Source organism: Echiichthys vipera, assembly GCF_963691815.1.
Source record: "Echiichthys vipera genome assembly, chromosome: 16".
Taxonomy (NCBI): domain Eukaryota; kingdom Metazoa; phylum Chordata; class Actinopteri; order Perciformes; family Trachinidae; genus Echiichthys; species Echiichthys vipera.
The window spans coordinates 15,404,257-15,418,388 of NC_139841.1; the positions used below are offsets into that span (position 1 = coordinate 15,404,257).

The 14,132-nt window shown below is 39.4% G+C and overlaps 1 protein-coding gene across 1 annotated transcript; it reads right to left on the reverse strand.

The window, feature by feature from the left end:
• Nucleotides 1-1,188: 1,188 nt before the first annotated feature.
• cercam (cerebral endothelial cell adhesion molecule) lies at nucleotides 1,189-13,556 on the reverse strand. Its single transcript, XM_083929251.1, has 12 exons — nucleotides 13,288-13,556; nucleotides 11,979-12,089; nucleotides 10,273-10,390; nucleotides 9,961-10,095; nucleotides 9,530-9,734; nucleotides 9,237-9,356; nucleotides 9,004-9,080; nucleotides 8,460-8,566; nucleotides 7,125-7,257; nucleotides 6,469-6,596; nucleotides 5,685-5,888; nucleotides 1,189-3,366 (listed from the first exon to the last, which is right to left on the reverse strand). The coding sequence occupies exons 1-12, from the start codon at nucleotides 13,488-13,490 to the stop codon at nucleotides 3,132-3,134; spliced, it is 1,776 nt and encodes a 591-aa protein (XP_083785377.1). The 5' UTR covers nucleotides 13,491-13,556; the 3' UTR covers nucleotides 1,189-3,131.
• Nucleotides 13,557-14,132: the final 576 nt, after the last annotated feature.

Here is a 14,132-nt window from a genome sequence, read left to right on the forward strand (position 1 = left end):
GTCTGGTTGTATGTCTCACACATTCTTGGTGTGACATCTGTAGGGGAACTATCCCGTTTGGCTTCGAACATTCAAGTTACGTTGAGCTTCAAGTTTGGAGTTGTTTGGTTAGGCTTTGGGACTCGAAGCTGGGAGCATATCACATCCATAAAAGTCTTTGCCTAACTTCTCCTAGTATTTGCCAAAAACAAAGCCTATCGTCAGTTGCTAAGGTCAGATGGGAACAGACGGTTGCTTTGCCATTTTATAGGGCATGCGTGCATGCATGCTACCATCTGATCTGCCTCAGGGGACCGAGGTTGAGCCTCAGTGGGGTAAACCAAATAGCTAAGGCTTTCTAGAAGGTTACTCATAGATCTGGAGTTAAATCCAGGTCACTATTCACATGGCATGATGTAAATCCTTCATGAGAAGGTTCTGCTCAAAAACACTGTCAAAGGAGAAATGCAAAAGAGAGGGTCCAGATAAACAGAAGTAGAACCTCAGATCTGCATCAGATGTAACTTATAAAAACTGTGTGTATGTGAAGCATTGGGACACATGCTATTTTTGGTAATCACGCAGAGGGGGAATAAAAGTGAGAAGAGGTTTTAAAACCAGCAACAGCCCTGACTTAGTTATGAAACCTTATGCTCTGGAGCCGTGAACCATATGCAGTTGCTGTGCCTGCCAAGATGACCTCATGAATCCCCACCTCCAAGTCAGCAGCCAATAAAGCGCTGAGTTTAGGAAACCTCCTGTGAGAGGAGGTTCTTTCCAGTTTATACAGCCTTGAGCAGGAGACAGCTTAATCTAGGAACTGCAGCCTATGCCTCCGTTTTATCTGTGTTCTGCTGGACGTCTGAAAGTGATTCATCTGGTTGAATAACTAGTAATAATGCGCAGCACAGCATTAGCACACACACACACAAACGGGCAAGTATGTGTGCTATGCTCATGTTACACCTTGACAGGCAAACCTGCTATTTTGAGTTAAAGTTACAGTATACATTTACTGCAGCAATGACATTTAGAGCATAAATTCCATTCACAAATATGGAAATCTGCACCTGTATTTCCAAAGAGTAAGGAAGTACCATGCATGGTAAAAACTAAAAAACAATACCCTCTTGTGGTGTATTTTTGTCAGTGCAACATCTGGTCATACTCTTTTCAAATAACCATATACTTAAATACTCATCTGTTGACTGACAGTTTATTAACCAATTAAAAAAATGCATAACCACAATCAGACAATGAAAAAACATGTAAAAACACATTTGATTTAACATCCTGTATTATAACAACTAAATATAAATATACTACTCAAAGACAGAGAGAGAGAGATTGCACTTTGTTTGCTTTACATCATGTCATGAGACTCATCCATCGACCACATTAAGGAAGACTCAACAAATAAATTAAGACACATGAAGAAAAAGCAACACTCATAATATCAGATAGAAAATGAACCCGTGAAATCAGACCATCATAAATGCTTATGAAGATAAATGTAATGTAAATGTTATCTAAGTGTAGTGTAACTTGATTATCGTAATTTAAATCCACATGGTCGTCAGAAGTACAACATCAGTTACTTGCATTGCAAAACTGTTCAGACAAAGTGTCAAAGCGTTCCTAGATTTAAGGATCGCAGTGATGCTACAGAAAGGTTATTAAAGACTGTGTTTTAATGTGGCTTTCACAGACTTGTGCTACACGTGTACACCTTTAACACAAGATGTAGCACACAAAAATAGCTGGGTTCTTCTCCAAAAAGGGGCAGAACCTGCAGGGAATGCTGAACACCAAGTGTACCAAAGTTAAACTGCCAACAAATGAAGTTCTCATATCAACACGCTGCATTGATTTTATGCAGACAAAATTGACTGTCAAACGATATTATATAAACTAGTCGCCTTACATGAATAAACAAACTTTTCCCATGTCTTGTCTAATTATGCAGTATTATAGTGCTCAGGAATATATACTGTCAATTCAAATAGCCTGAAACCACATATAGGCACTTGTTTCTGATTTTGTTGAATTAATTGAAATGATATGAAACATTTTTAAGGTTTTGATCATGTTAACTACTATTTAATATACTTTGGAATAAGATTCTACTTGTTTGTAGTAAACATATTTTGGCATTTCAAAAATAATATATTATATAATTAGTATGTCTATAGAAATACAGTTTAAAACCTCCAAAAACTATTAAAATGTGTGGTGGTAGAACTGGGAATACATATTCTACAAACTCTGAACTTCAAATCCAATTTTTGTGGCTTAATGTGAAATGTAAAACATATTCAAATCCGGCCATAAAGGAGAAGGTAGTCTAATGAGTCTATGCCATTTCATTACTGACTTAATATATACATTTAAACAAATTAAAAGATGCTTAAATTGTTGAAATGCAAACATTCAATATGTAAGTTACACTAACAAAATACTTGAGGTCCATCGGCATTGAAACTGTTAGTGAAGCAATGAAATTAATGATTACGGTCAGTGTTAAATACAAATGTAAGAAGCGTACAAATGTCCCGGTGAAATACGTGCAGAAATGGAGAAATGGACAGATATACTGTACTAACAACAACAAAAAAAAGAAATTATAGCAATAACAAGACTTTTGTCCAGACTTGCCAGGAGTTATAAACAGTGCACCTACTGGAGCCTCACTCAGCGCTCAACAGATTAACAGATAAAAGTTCTTTTAAAGCCGCTTCTTCGGGGTCCTTTTTAAAGTTATGTAGTTAGCATTATAAACATGCAATCATCATAAGCACGCAAACCATCACAAGCATACATTCAAACAAAAATGCTGTTGCAATCAGCCATACAATCTGTGTAAACTCTCATCATATTAAAAATGACTGAATAAAGTTTTTTAAAAATGTTTTTACAAACATCTTCAATTGAAACAATCCCTTATAATGTTTCCCTCTCAAAAAATCCTCTTGTGCCATACACTTGCTGACATGCGTTGAAGAGTCCAGTTTAAATGACACTGAGCGTATCAGTGGCGTGACACAGTGGACTGAAATAAAGTCTGGGAACACGTTCTCTCCTCAGCATCTGTCTCTCTGACCTTGTGGCCTCTTGACCTGCAGGTTGTCCACATAGACGACTGCTCCTCAGCCCTAAAGTTCATCCTTGTAGGCAGCTGAGAGCATGCCGGGTGCCTGCGCAGCCCCTTTCAGGGTCTTTTGGGAACCCCTCCAATCCGTGCGTACATCGTCGTCGTCCCACAGAGTCGACGTCTCCGTGTCGCTCACCCACTCTGGATCACCTGCGTAGTGACACGGCTGGACCAGAAGGGGGCGTGTACTAAAGGCTTGTAAGTTTCTGTTGGGGAAATGGGACATGTAGTCCTCACTGCAGAGAGAGAACAGTGATGGAGATTATTGAGATTATTTATTTGAGACTTTAACACATACAATTATAATAATAATAATAATAATAATAATAATAATAATAATAATAATAATAATAATAATAATAAAGAAAACAGCATCAAAGACTTGTTTTTTTTCACCACTACAACTCATTGTGATATGCTGTGATTTATTTGGAATACACTAATTAAATAAGAGATGGAGAGGGAGGCTGATTTTCAAACACTGTTCAGTTACTCTTAGCATGAAGGGCGACAGCAGGACCGATGTGTTGTGTGCAGTCATTGTGCATTCTTAGAAGATTAGTGAAGCATATCGAATTAGAATCACAGAGGTGAGAGAGAGTATAGAGAAAGTGGGTTGGCTATAAGCCAGTTTTCACACATGATGGAGCACACGGACACCGCCAAGCCTCCTGGTTTATAGACCCTTCAGGCCGAGATGCATTTCATGTCTCACAGTCAGCGCCCAATATGTGTCTCAGTTACTCTATTAGATCATAACTGTGGTATGATGGGAAAATTCAGTTGGTTAGGGCTAGTCTTGCATAGCCCGCCCTATCTCCACAGCACTGTGTCAGCGCTGGAGTATGGTCCGGCTATGTATTTCTAAAACAATCATAATAGTATTGGGTGGAGGAAACTAGGTTAGGGCTAATGTCTGGAAGACAAGGCTCAGCGTTGCATATAAATGCAGCCAAAATGGATGTCACAATGTTTTATAAGAAACCACAAGCACAAATTACATCAACAGCCATCTAACGTGAGTTAATAATGGGTTTGTGGGATAGAGGAGGAGTTATTGTCAGAACACAAAGAAGAGCAGTGGACCGATCTTTGGACTGGTGGGAGGACGTAAATGTTGTTTAATTAAACTAAGTAGTAATAAGTAGTAAGTAAACTAGAGTCTACAGCGATACTAGCAGCTGCTTTGAGAAAAACGCAATGCTGTTGGAATGCTAACATGTTACAATGACAATGCTAACATGCTAAAGTTTGGCAGGTATAAGGTTTACTATGCTCACCATCTTAGTTTAGCGTCTAAGCATGCTAACACATTTGCTAATTAGCACTAAACAAGAAATACAGAAGTGTCTACTGGGAATGTCATTAGTTTTACAGATTGGACAAACATGTGATGATGAAACAAAAAAAAAGTTAAGGGGCCCCCAAAGTTATTAAAATTCACCCTTAGGGGCACATGTATGTTGTATATTGACTTTATATAAAAGTAGGACGGCTTGGCAGTTCCCCAAAAGTGAAGCCAAAACATCTACATCGCCCCCTGGTGACTGCCAGCAGTAAAGGTCATAAACACCACCTCCTCCCTAAATTTAAAATAAATTCATGCTACCCAAACTATCATTCTAGATGGTTCTTATCACACCGATTCATTTCTCAAACGTTTGGTTTTAGGTGATTATTTAATGCTATAAAAATGGGGCTGATCAGCTGTGATCACTACTGCGCTGACTCTTGCTGCAAAATTACAAGACGGCAGTGTCTGCAGGCTGCACTTTACAGTGGGAGGAAGTGAAGATGTGTTGTAAATCTGTATATAGCAGTCTATGGCAGGTACAAAAATTCATGAAAAAGCGGGGTCAACGAAGTAATTGGGTATCATTCTTGGGGCACAACAAAATCGCATTGCATCCCATTCAATAGTTGCAGGGATATTTCAGTCTGGACCACAAAAACGCGATAAAAACGTTAATTTTACAAAAGCACAAGTCTGCCAAAAACACATCTGAATCTCCTCTGGCTGTTCCAGTCTATCTGGCAACCACACTCTGCCTAAAGAAATCCAGACAATCATTCCCAGAGAGAGTTGCCATGAAACCTGCACATCATAAAGAGAAAAATGTTCAGAAAGATTTAAGAACTACTTTGAAACGTGGTGTTCTAATTCATTACGACAAGCACTACATATTAAATTGACAAAAATAGAGATAATGGCCAAAATCGACTTTCTTCTACTCTCCTTCAGAGAAGCAAACAGCAGACTTCCGTTTAGTTCTTCGGTCTACCAACTCCAACAAAAAAGCAGGCTAAATATATTATATATAAACAAGTTAAGGCGACTGTTTTTATGGGTTGTTTTTTTTAGCAGTTCAGTTTTATATGTATAGGTCTGGCAGCAGAGGGAGGCTGAAGAGTGACGAAATTGATACAAAAGCTATATAACTTCAACAAAATTCATCAAGATCAAAGATTAAAACAAGCAAAGTATTAGGCTTGCATAAATAAGTAGCCCTTATTACATCTTTGCTGGTGAATCTAGTGCTGTCGTCATACATACTTGGGATGTTTGTCATACATGATGGGGAGGAATTCATCGACAGGAAGCATCTTGGACAGTGGCTCAGCATTAAGCAGTTTTTGGGCTCCCTGCAGGGAGATGGCGTAGGACAGAGTCCAGTACGAGTAGTCGGCCATTACCAAGTTATGAACATTCTCCACCGCCTCCTCCTTTCCGGGATTCACCTGCTTCCTGCCCAAGTATCTGCAGCAACGTCAAGCCACAATGAGAAGAAGAACACAAAGAAGAAGAAATTACGCAATGTCCAAAACATCTGAGTCCTGAAATCTGTTGTTGGATATAATTTTTGCAGCATTTGTTCAACATATGTGTAACCATTGTCAGAAAGTCAAGGCCAGCCCAATTCAAAAAGATGCTGGTACATTTCCCGTCTTCCTGCTAATGGATACTTTCAAAGTGCTTTCATTGTGTGTCTGAAGATTTGTTTAATCATTTCTGTATGATTTCAATTAAAAACATGTGTTTCAATAATCTAAGACACACACACACACACACACACACACACACACACACACACACACACACACACACACACACACACACACACACACACACACACACACACACACACACACACACACACACACACACACACACACACACACACACACACACACACACACACACACACACACACACACACACACACACACACACACACACACACACACACACACACACACACACACACACACACACACACACACACACACACACACACACACCTTAGAGAACTGCAACAATGAAAAAATATCTTTCTTACATGATGTCCCAGTCCAGCTCCACCTGCTCCACCTCTTCCATCAGCCTGAGGACTCTGCGTTTGAAGTTGGCTTGGAAACGAACGTCGTCTTCAAGCACCAGAGCCTTGTCCATCTGTAAGTCCACCATCTGAGGACAAGATGGAAAAAACATGTGGTGCAATGATGGTTAAGGAAAACAGAGTTCTGAGTCATAGTTTTATTTTTTTCATATTTTCTTTCCTTTTTTGTTATCATTTGTTTTTTTCTTCAATTTTGTTTTTCCATTATCTAGATTGTATGCAGTCTTCTGTGTATGCACAAATAAAATAAAATAGATACTTTTTTAAATGGCAAAGAAAGAGATTGCAAAATATGCAGGTAGTTATATAGCTGAATCACAATTCTGTTATCTATATTGCAAAATTGGAGCTTAGTAATTTAAATTTCAGTCTTCAATTTTTTATCTAGTTATGTTTTATCTATACTTAAAATGTTATCATTTGCAAAATATTTGGAAGGTTCTGTATTGTACAGATTTGATACAATAAAAAAAAAAAACAGACCAACCACCATTAGTCCTCTTGATCATATGACCTGAATGGATCTCTGCATAGTTCTCTGTTCTCAGTCAGTCATACCAATAAAGACTTTATGCAAAAGGCGTGTGTCCTCTCACCTCTTTCCAGATGAAGAAGTGGCTGAGGAAGCAGCCCACCTCTCCTTTGGTTAGGGTGCGTCCAGAGAACGGGTCATAGTAGCCTGGCAGCAGGTCGACACCCAGAATCTTAATGTCACTGCTGTTCAGAGCACTGCACACGCACACAAAGGTGTTACGTTATTATATTCCCAGATTTTTCACAGATGACTTTAATGCACATTTTTTTAAACGTCCCATATAGTATAAAGTGAGATTGCCATGTCTTTTTTTATTATAGGGCAAGTCGGGGTGCTATATAAATACTGTTAATACCATATATATATATAGATACACACATACACACAGTACAGACCAAATTTTGGACACACCTTCAAAAGAGTTTCCTTCATTTTCATGACTACGAAAATTGTAGATGCACTTTCAGAGTTTTCCCAATTTTTCAGATTGACTGACCTTCATTTCTTAAAGTAATGACGGCCACTCATTTTTCTTTACTTAGCTGTTTTTTTCTTGCCATAATACAAATTCTAACAGTCTATTCAGTGGGACTATCAGCTGTGTATCCACCTGTCTTCTGCACAACACAACTGATGGTCCCGACCCCATTTATAAAGGCAAGAAATCCCACTTATTGAACCTGACAGGGCACACCTGTGAAGTGAAAACCATTTCAGGTGACAACCACTTGAAGCTCATCAAGAGAATTGCAGAGTGTGTGCAAAGCAGTAATCAGAGATTTTTTTACACTTTTTTGTTAAGTTTATATTTCCACATGTGTTAATTCATAGTTTTGATGCCTTCAGTGTGAATCTACAATGTCAATAGTCATGTTAAGAAAGGAAAGTCATTGAATGAGAAAGGTGTGTCCAAACTTTTGGTCTGTACTGTATATAGGCTTATTCAGACAGCCAGTATGAGGGAAAAAAGGTCTTTTTAAACATAAAAGCAAACATGTTCTAGTAGAAATCCAAAATACAAGTATGAATCTTAAAATCAGCATTATAAAGGACCTTGGACTTAGGACTACCTTTGAAATGTTGTGCATATTTACAGTAACAATAAACACTACAGTATACTAAAAACATATTTTTTTCAGTCATAAATGTATTTCATTTAAATTTTTCACAAAAGTTAAGAAATTAACTATGACCTGAACAAACAAATGGTTCCATCTCTTGAGAAGGCCAACAAAAGTAAACAGAAGCAGACATTTTACATTTTCCGTCAGTATCTTCCGTTTCAGTATTGATTTTTCTCTGTTTCTCATAGATGCACTAAAAACACACCTTCTATCTGAGCCAGTTTAGGGATTTTGATACCGTTTATTCAGTCTTTCCCTGAGAGTGTACTCACTTTCCATCCACAGCATCCACCACCTTGACGTCAATCTCCAGCTCATTCAGAGAGAACAACATCCGGTCTCTACGATCAGGACGCCGTCGAAGATTAATCAGATATATCTGAGGAGACGGGGACAAGCGGTTATTTAACTCCGTGAACTACAAATCTTATCATTAACTCCCATCTTTGACTTCTGTACACAAGTCTGTACTTTCTTAAATTCAATTTCTTCAGATTTCTTTTCATGCTGAGAAAATATTCCTTTACGCTCTAGGTATTTCATAGCCCACTGAGAGTGAATTTAAAAATACAATTAATAGCTGATATCAAGATAGTCAAGGCATAAACAGACAGAAGAACAGGATTTAGATTAACACCATTCAAAATCTGAGTAAATAGGTATAATTTACCCAAATAATTTGTCTTGTTCTAATTTTAGCAATGTTTTTTTCTGAGAACTCCATGTTGGTTGAAAAAAAATGTATATGCACAATGCAAATAGTATATTAATATATCAGAAATGACTGTGTTCCTAAAACAGTGGGGTGTCTCTTACCTCATCAAAGCCCATGAGGTCTCTCTGTTTGGGGAACATGTGGACATATTTTGAGGGCTTCATTGGAGGACCATCAACTGTGACAAAGAGGGAACACAAGTTAGAAGAGAAGTACATAACTTGAACAAAACTGAACCAACACAACATGATGAACTTGGTGGACACACAAAGAATAGTAAATCTATCAGTAATTGTCTTTATTAATATTAATAGTGAATAGACTCTGTTCTTACTCAGAGACTCAAGTTGGACATGGACAAAATTGAGGCGATCATCTTCCAAAGTGTGCTGAGGTTTGGCTGGGACGTTCAGGTAGCCGTAGCGCTCCTTGTTACACAGGTACATCTGGACCTCTGAGTAGCAACCAAAGATGAATCGATCAATAAATGAATGAATGAGATATTAACTGTATAACATCCAATGTTTTCCCCTCTCATTCTAATCTATAGTAAAGTACAGTTATTTTACTTAAATAAACCTTATTTTTGTTTTCTATTTAACAAAACCACAAAATATGCTAACCAACCTGCAGCCCGGCAGGAGAAGGCGAACACGATAATGTCGTCGTAGGGCCACGAGTAGTCCTTATGAGGAGGAAAGAAGGCCAGTTTCTTCATGCCTTCTTTCCTTAAATCCAGCAGTAGGGTGGAGTGGACCATGGGCACAGGGAAACAGCCAAGCCTGTGACGGTGACGGGTGGGGAAATACTCTGCTGTTCGCCGATAATATCCCTGAGAAAGAGACGGATTAAAGGTCCCATATTATGCTCATTTTCAGGTTCCTACTTTTCAACTAGAACATTTTTAAATGTAAAAAAATAACACTTTATATTTCTCAAACCGTCTGTCTGAAACACTACGTCTTAGCACCTGTCTCTTTAAACTGACTTTTCCCTCACATATTTTTTTCCCCATGTGTTCCCTTCCAGTGATTGATCACTATCAAGTTCACACTCACCTGTGGAGTGATACCGCACCAGTAGTTGGAGTACGCTCCCTGAGAGTCTAGCATGGGAGCAATGATTGACTTGTTCTCTGCTATCATCAGGTTGAGAGTTTCTGGGTTGGTGAGGATATTATCTGTGTCGATGTACTGAGACACAAAGGAGACAAAGGAAAGAGAGAAAAATAGGCGAGTGAAAAAAATCTTGCCAAAACTTTTTCTTGGATGAAATAGCAAAGAGGGACTAAATCTCATCAGATAAATCAAGTGAAGCAGCTGATATGAAATGCTGTCTGCTGTCAAGAAAAAAATGAACGTATTATGTACCAGGATGTAATCGGCCCAGCGTTTTCTGGCGAAGTTGAGCGCTGCCTGCTTCAGCTTCATCACATACTCATATCTGCTGTTGGGCCAATGCTTAGGACCCAACTCTCCTGCATAGGACCTAAGAGCGAGAGAAATAATAGGGACATTAAAGTATCTTGTTGTACTGATTTCCTCTGATCCCATCATTTACACCTATGGTTTCTAGTTGTATTTATGGTTAACCCTGTATATATGTCTATGCACAGCTTAAAATGCAGCTAGACTGACAGTTTGTAGAGTTCAGTGACTGTCAGTGGATTTGCTTTCACATGAATATTTTCCAATCATGGCCTCTTCAACTAAGACAGATGTCCTCACAGTTAAAGTGTAATTTCGCTGTAAAAACATTCCAGTGTCTTTTTCCGCAAATACACTCATCAAATAAGCCATGGTGACAATTTTTTTTGTGTGACAACTATTGACGGAGAAATTCCGGAGAGTCGTTAACAGCCGAATACGGTTAACACTAATTAGCTTGGGGCAGCACGGTGAACGCATTAAAGCGGCTTTTTTAACCACTATTACTGCTCAAGATAACACCAAACCTCTGCAGTAGCACGATAAGAGTCCTTACACACCGAAGCATCAATGGACTCCTTTCTTTTGGATTGCATTTGGTGATCGACTTGAATGGACTTTACTATGAGAGAAGAGGCCAGTTGGTAAGTCTTTCAAAATACTCTTAAATAAACTCCGGGTTTACTAACTACGTTGTTGGTGCTTCGGTTAATGTGTAAGGATTCTTATCATGCTACTGCAGAGGTTTGGTGTTATCATGAGCAGTATTTGTGGTTAACATCTTAATGCATTCCCCAATGCAGCCCCATGCTAATCAGTGTTAGCCGCATTTGTCTGTTAGCGACTGTTAGCAACTCCCCAGGATATCTCCGGAAATAGTTGTTACACGAAAAAAATTGTCTCGATGGCTCCATTACATGGAGTGTATTTGCCGAAAACCACCCTGGGATGATTTTATGTCGGATTTTCACTTTAAGAACTATGGACACGCAGAGGCCTGCTGCATCATTCCTCATTATGCAAAGTGAAAATGAGTATTACCTTTGGGCACACAGTGAATCCATTTTGACTAATAGGTGCACTACCGACTTGGAGTCTATAAAAAGGTGAGTTAACAAACTCTCAGGGTGCATTGGACAAAAAGACAGAGTGTGGTGTCTCGTAAGATTTGCTTAGAAATACAAACTTCCCTTTTGTCATTTCTCACTTTGTACATCCTTGATTCCTCGGGTCCTCTCTGTGTCACCTGAGATGCGTGCAGAGGAGGTGAGGACGAGACACACGGATTCGAGGAATCGAGGAGTCGAGGAAACCGGTGCTTTGGAGCCGTCATTTTAAGGCAACGTCAATTAGCCGCGGTTTGTATATTCAATCTGTGCGCTGCGCCTCTTTTATACGTCACACGCAGGTTCTGAAAAGACTTACGCAAAGGATAACTCTTCCAACAAGCCTCCTCTCTGCTCAAGCTTCATTTGAGGAACTGATACATTCTTTAAAAAGGCACGGTGGGATCCATTTCCACGTTACAGGTAGGAGGATGGGGGAGAGAGGGGGACAGGGAGGCACAAAATAGAGAAACAAGAAGAACCTATCGATGACTTATAGAATCAGGACAGGAGGATTGCTTGCATTCATTTATTTGGACTTACATGGGCTGATCCATTGGTCTCCACTCAACGTAATGGTACAACTGCTGCATGACAGTAAGCCACTCTTTGAGTATGGCTGTGGTGTTATCTGCATTGTGATCCGTGGCCGCCCTGAGGAGCACAGAGACAGCAGGTTTTAAGATCGCTGACTGAGGAACTGATGCTGCAAATGCTGGTTTAATGGAGGGAAAATGAATTCCAAACAAATCTTTAAGACAAACAACTAATTAGTAGTCCCATCTATGTGATTGCGTAACTATTTTTCTTATCTTGTACATATCTAAGAACATTCTTGATTCAGTGGCACAGCCTGCAGTTGCTGCATATGGTATTCCTATGTAATGTGCTTTGGACCTCTGTTCCCTCTGATAGAAAGCTTTCTTTAAAAGAGAATACGTCCACCACAACATATCTAGGTAGCCTAAAGAGGGTCATTTGGGGCCTAAATTTAAATCAGTTAGCTATTGCAATACTGAATTTGTATATGATTTGTGTTTTAATGAGTACTTTAAATTGGTCAGGTATGTAATTTGCTGGATTAGCTGAAAACAGACACTCTAAATGTATCATTAACAACTACTCAACTTATTTCTTTTTTTTTTGAAAATGTACTTTATCATGATATTGTGATGTAAAAATGTCATATGCTGTGACAGAGGATTTGTTTTTCCACGAGGAAAGTGTACTTCAACATCCTGCACACACACACACACACACTGCTTTGAACACACCACCTACAATACCACTAGGCTACAGAAAATAAGCCTAAATATCACATGTTCAATGTCACTACATCATTTATTTATTTATTTTTTGCCATAGATCGTGTCATATCACATATTAGATTGCCACGGCTCTATTGTGTACAGACAACCTAGCAACAAATCTTTCTTCTTAGGTCCAAGTTGATCAAATCACACTTTAAATGAAGCAGAATGGATTTTACATGAGATCAGAGTCATTTTATGATGCATAAACGAAGGTACCCTACAGAGGACTATCCAGTTTATGGGTTTTAATAGGTTGGATATTTGTTTTAACTGTTAAAAAAGCATATCAGTCGGAACAAATTCTACAGAAAAATAAATTATGCAAACCACAGTAGGAGATGAATGTGGCGGAGAGAGGGGCAGCCTGGACTGAAAGGCACAGAGGGAGCGGGGAGGGGTAGGACGCTGCTGCTGCTGCTGCTGCTTCCACAAACTCATTTAAATGCCATTGACCTTTTGAACGGCCGCAATAGTCGGATAAAGACAGAGAGAAGCCCCTCTACAAACAGCCTGGCAGCGCATGCAGGAAAAAAACCCACCAAACAGAGATGCGATCTTTGGGGTAGTTGAGTCTCTCCAGAGCTCCGAGGTAGTACGGCAGGGAGTGAGCGGTGTTCCTGGCCAGGATAGCGATGACCACCGTGGGAGGCTGCATCTTCGACTCCTCCGGATACATTTCCTCCGAAAAGTAACATTCGGCCTGGGAAACCAAGGCCCCGAAAACTAGAAAGTGAAGTAACATGGTGGAAGCTGCCACGGTGCTCCAGCACCAGCACCTAGCTTCAGCCGGTGGACGCGTCAGCAGTCCAAGAAAAAAAAAAAAGGGTTTTCCCAAATTTCTAACCCCCCTCTGCTGCTTATGGTAGGCCGCAAACTGGCTCACTTTTTTCAAGAGCAAATCCTAACGGAGTCAGCGAGAGAGGGTTACATTACGACTTCCGCTTTAGGCCTGTGGAACAAGAGGAGTCTGGCATGAAGAAGGCGTGATTTGGCCAGTTTGTTGTTCTAAGTAAATCCTTTTTTTAAAAGTTCTTCGTAAGTCCCTGTAGACAGTGGCGACATATTTGATGTTGAGCAGTTATCCAGTCAGACAAACCGTTAACGCTATGGTTTAAAGAGACCGGTGCTCTTTAAAGCCAGTTTGTTCAAAATGTGATACAAACTAACTAAGTTACATGTGTCCGCAGGGGTGATTCTAGAATCTGTTAGGCCCTGGGCAAAATTTCACAGGGGGCCCCTTAAGCCGTGTTGTTTGCTATTATGTTATACATCATCTAATACTGACAACAAAAAATGTGATATATATATATATATATATATATCAAAAGTGCACATTTCAGTTATTTTTTCAAGTTCTGAATACATTTCAAAATACTTTAAAAAA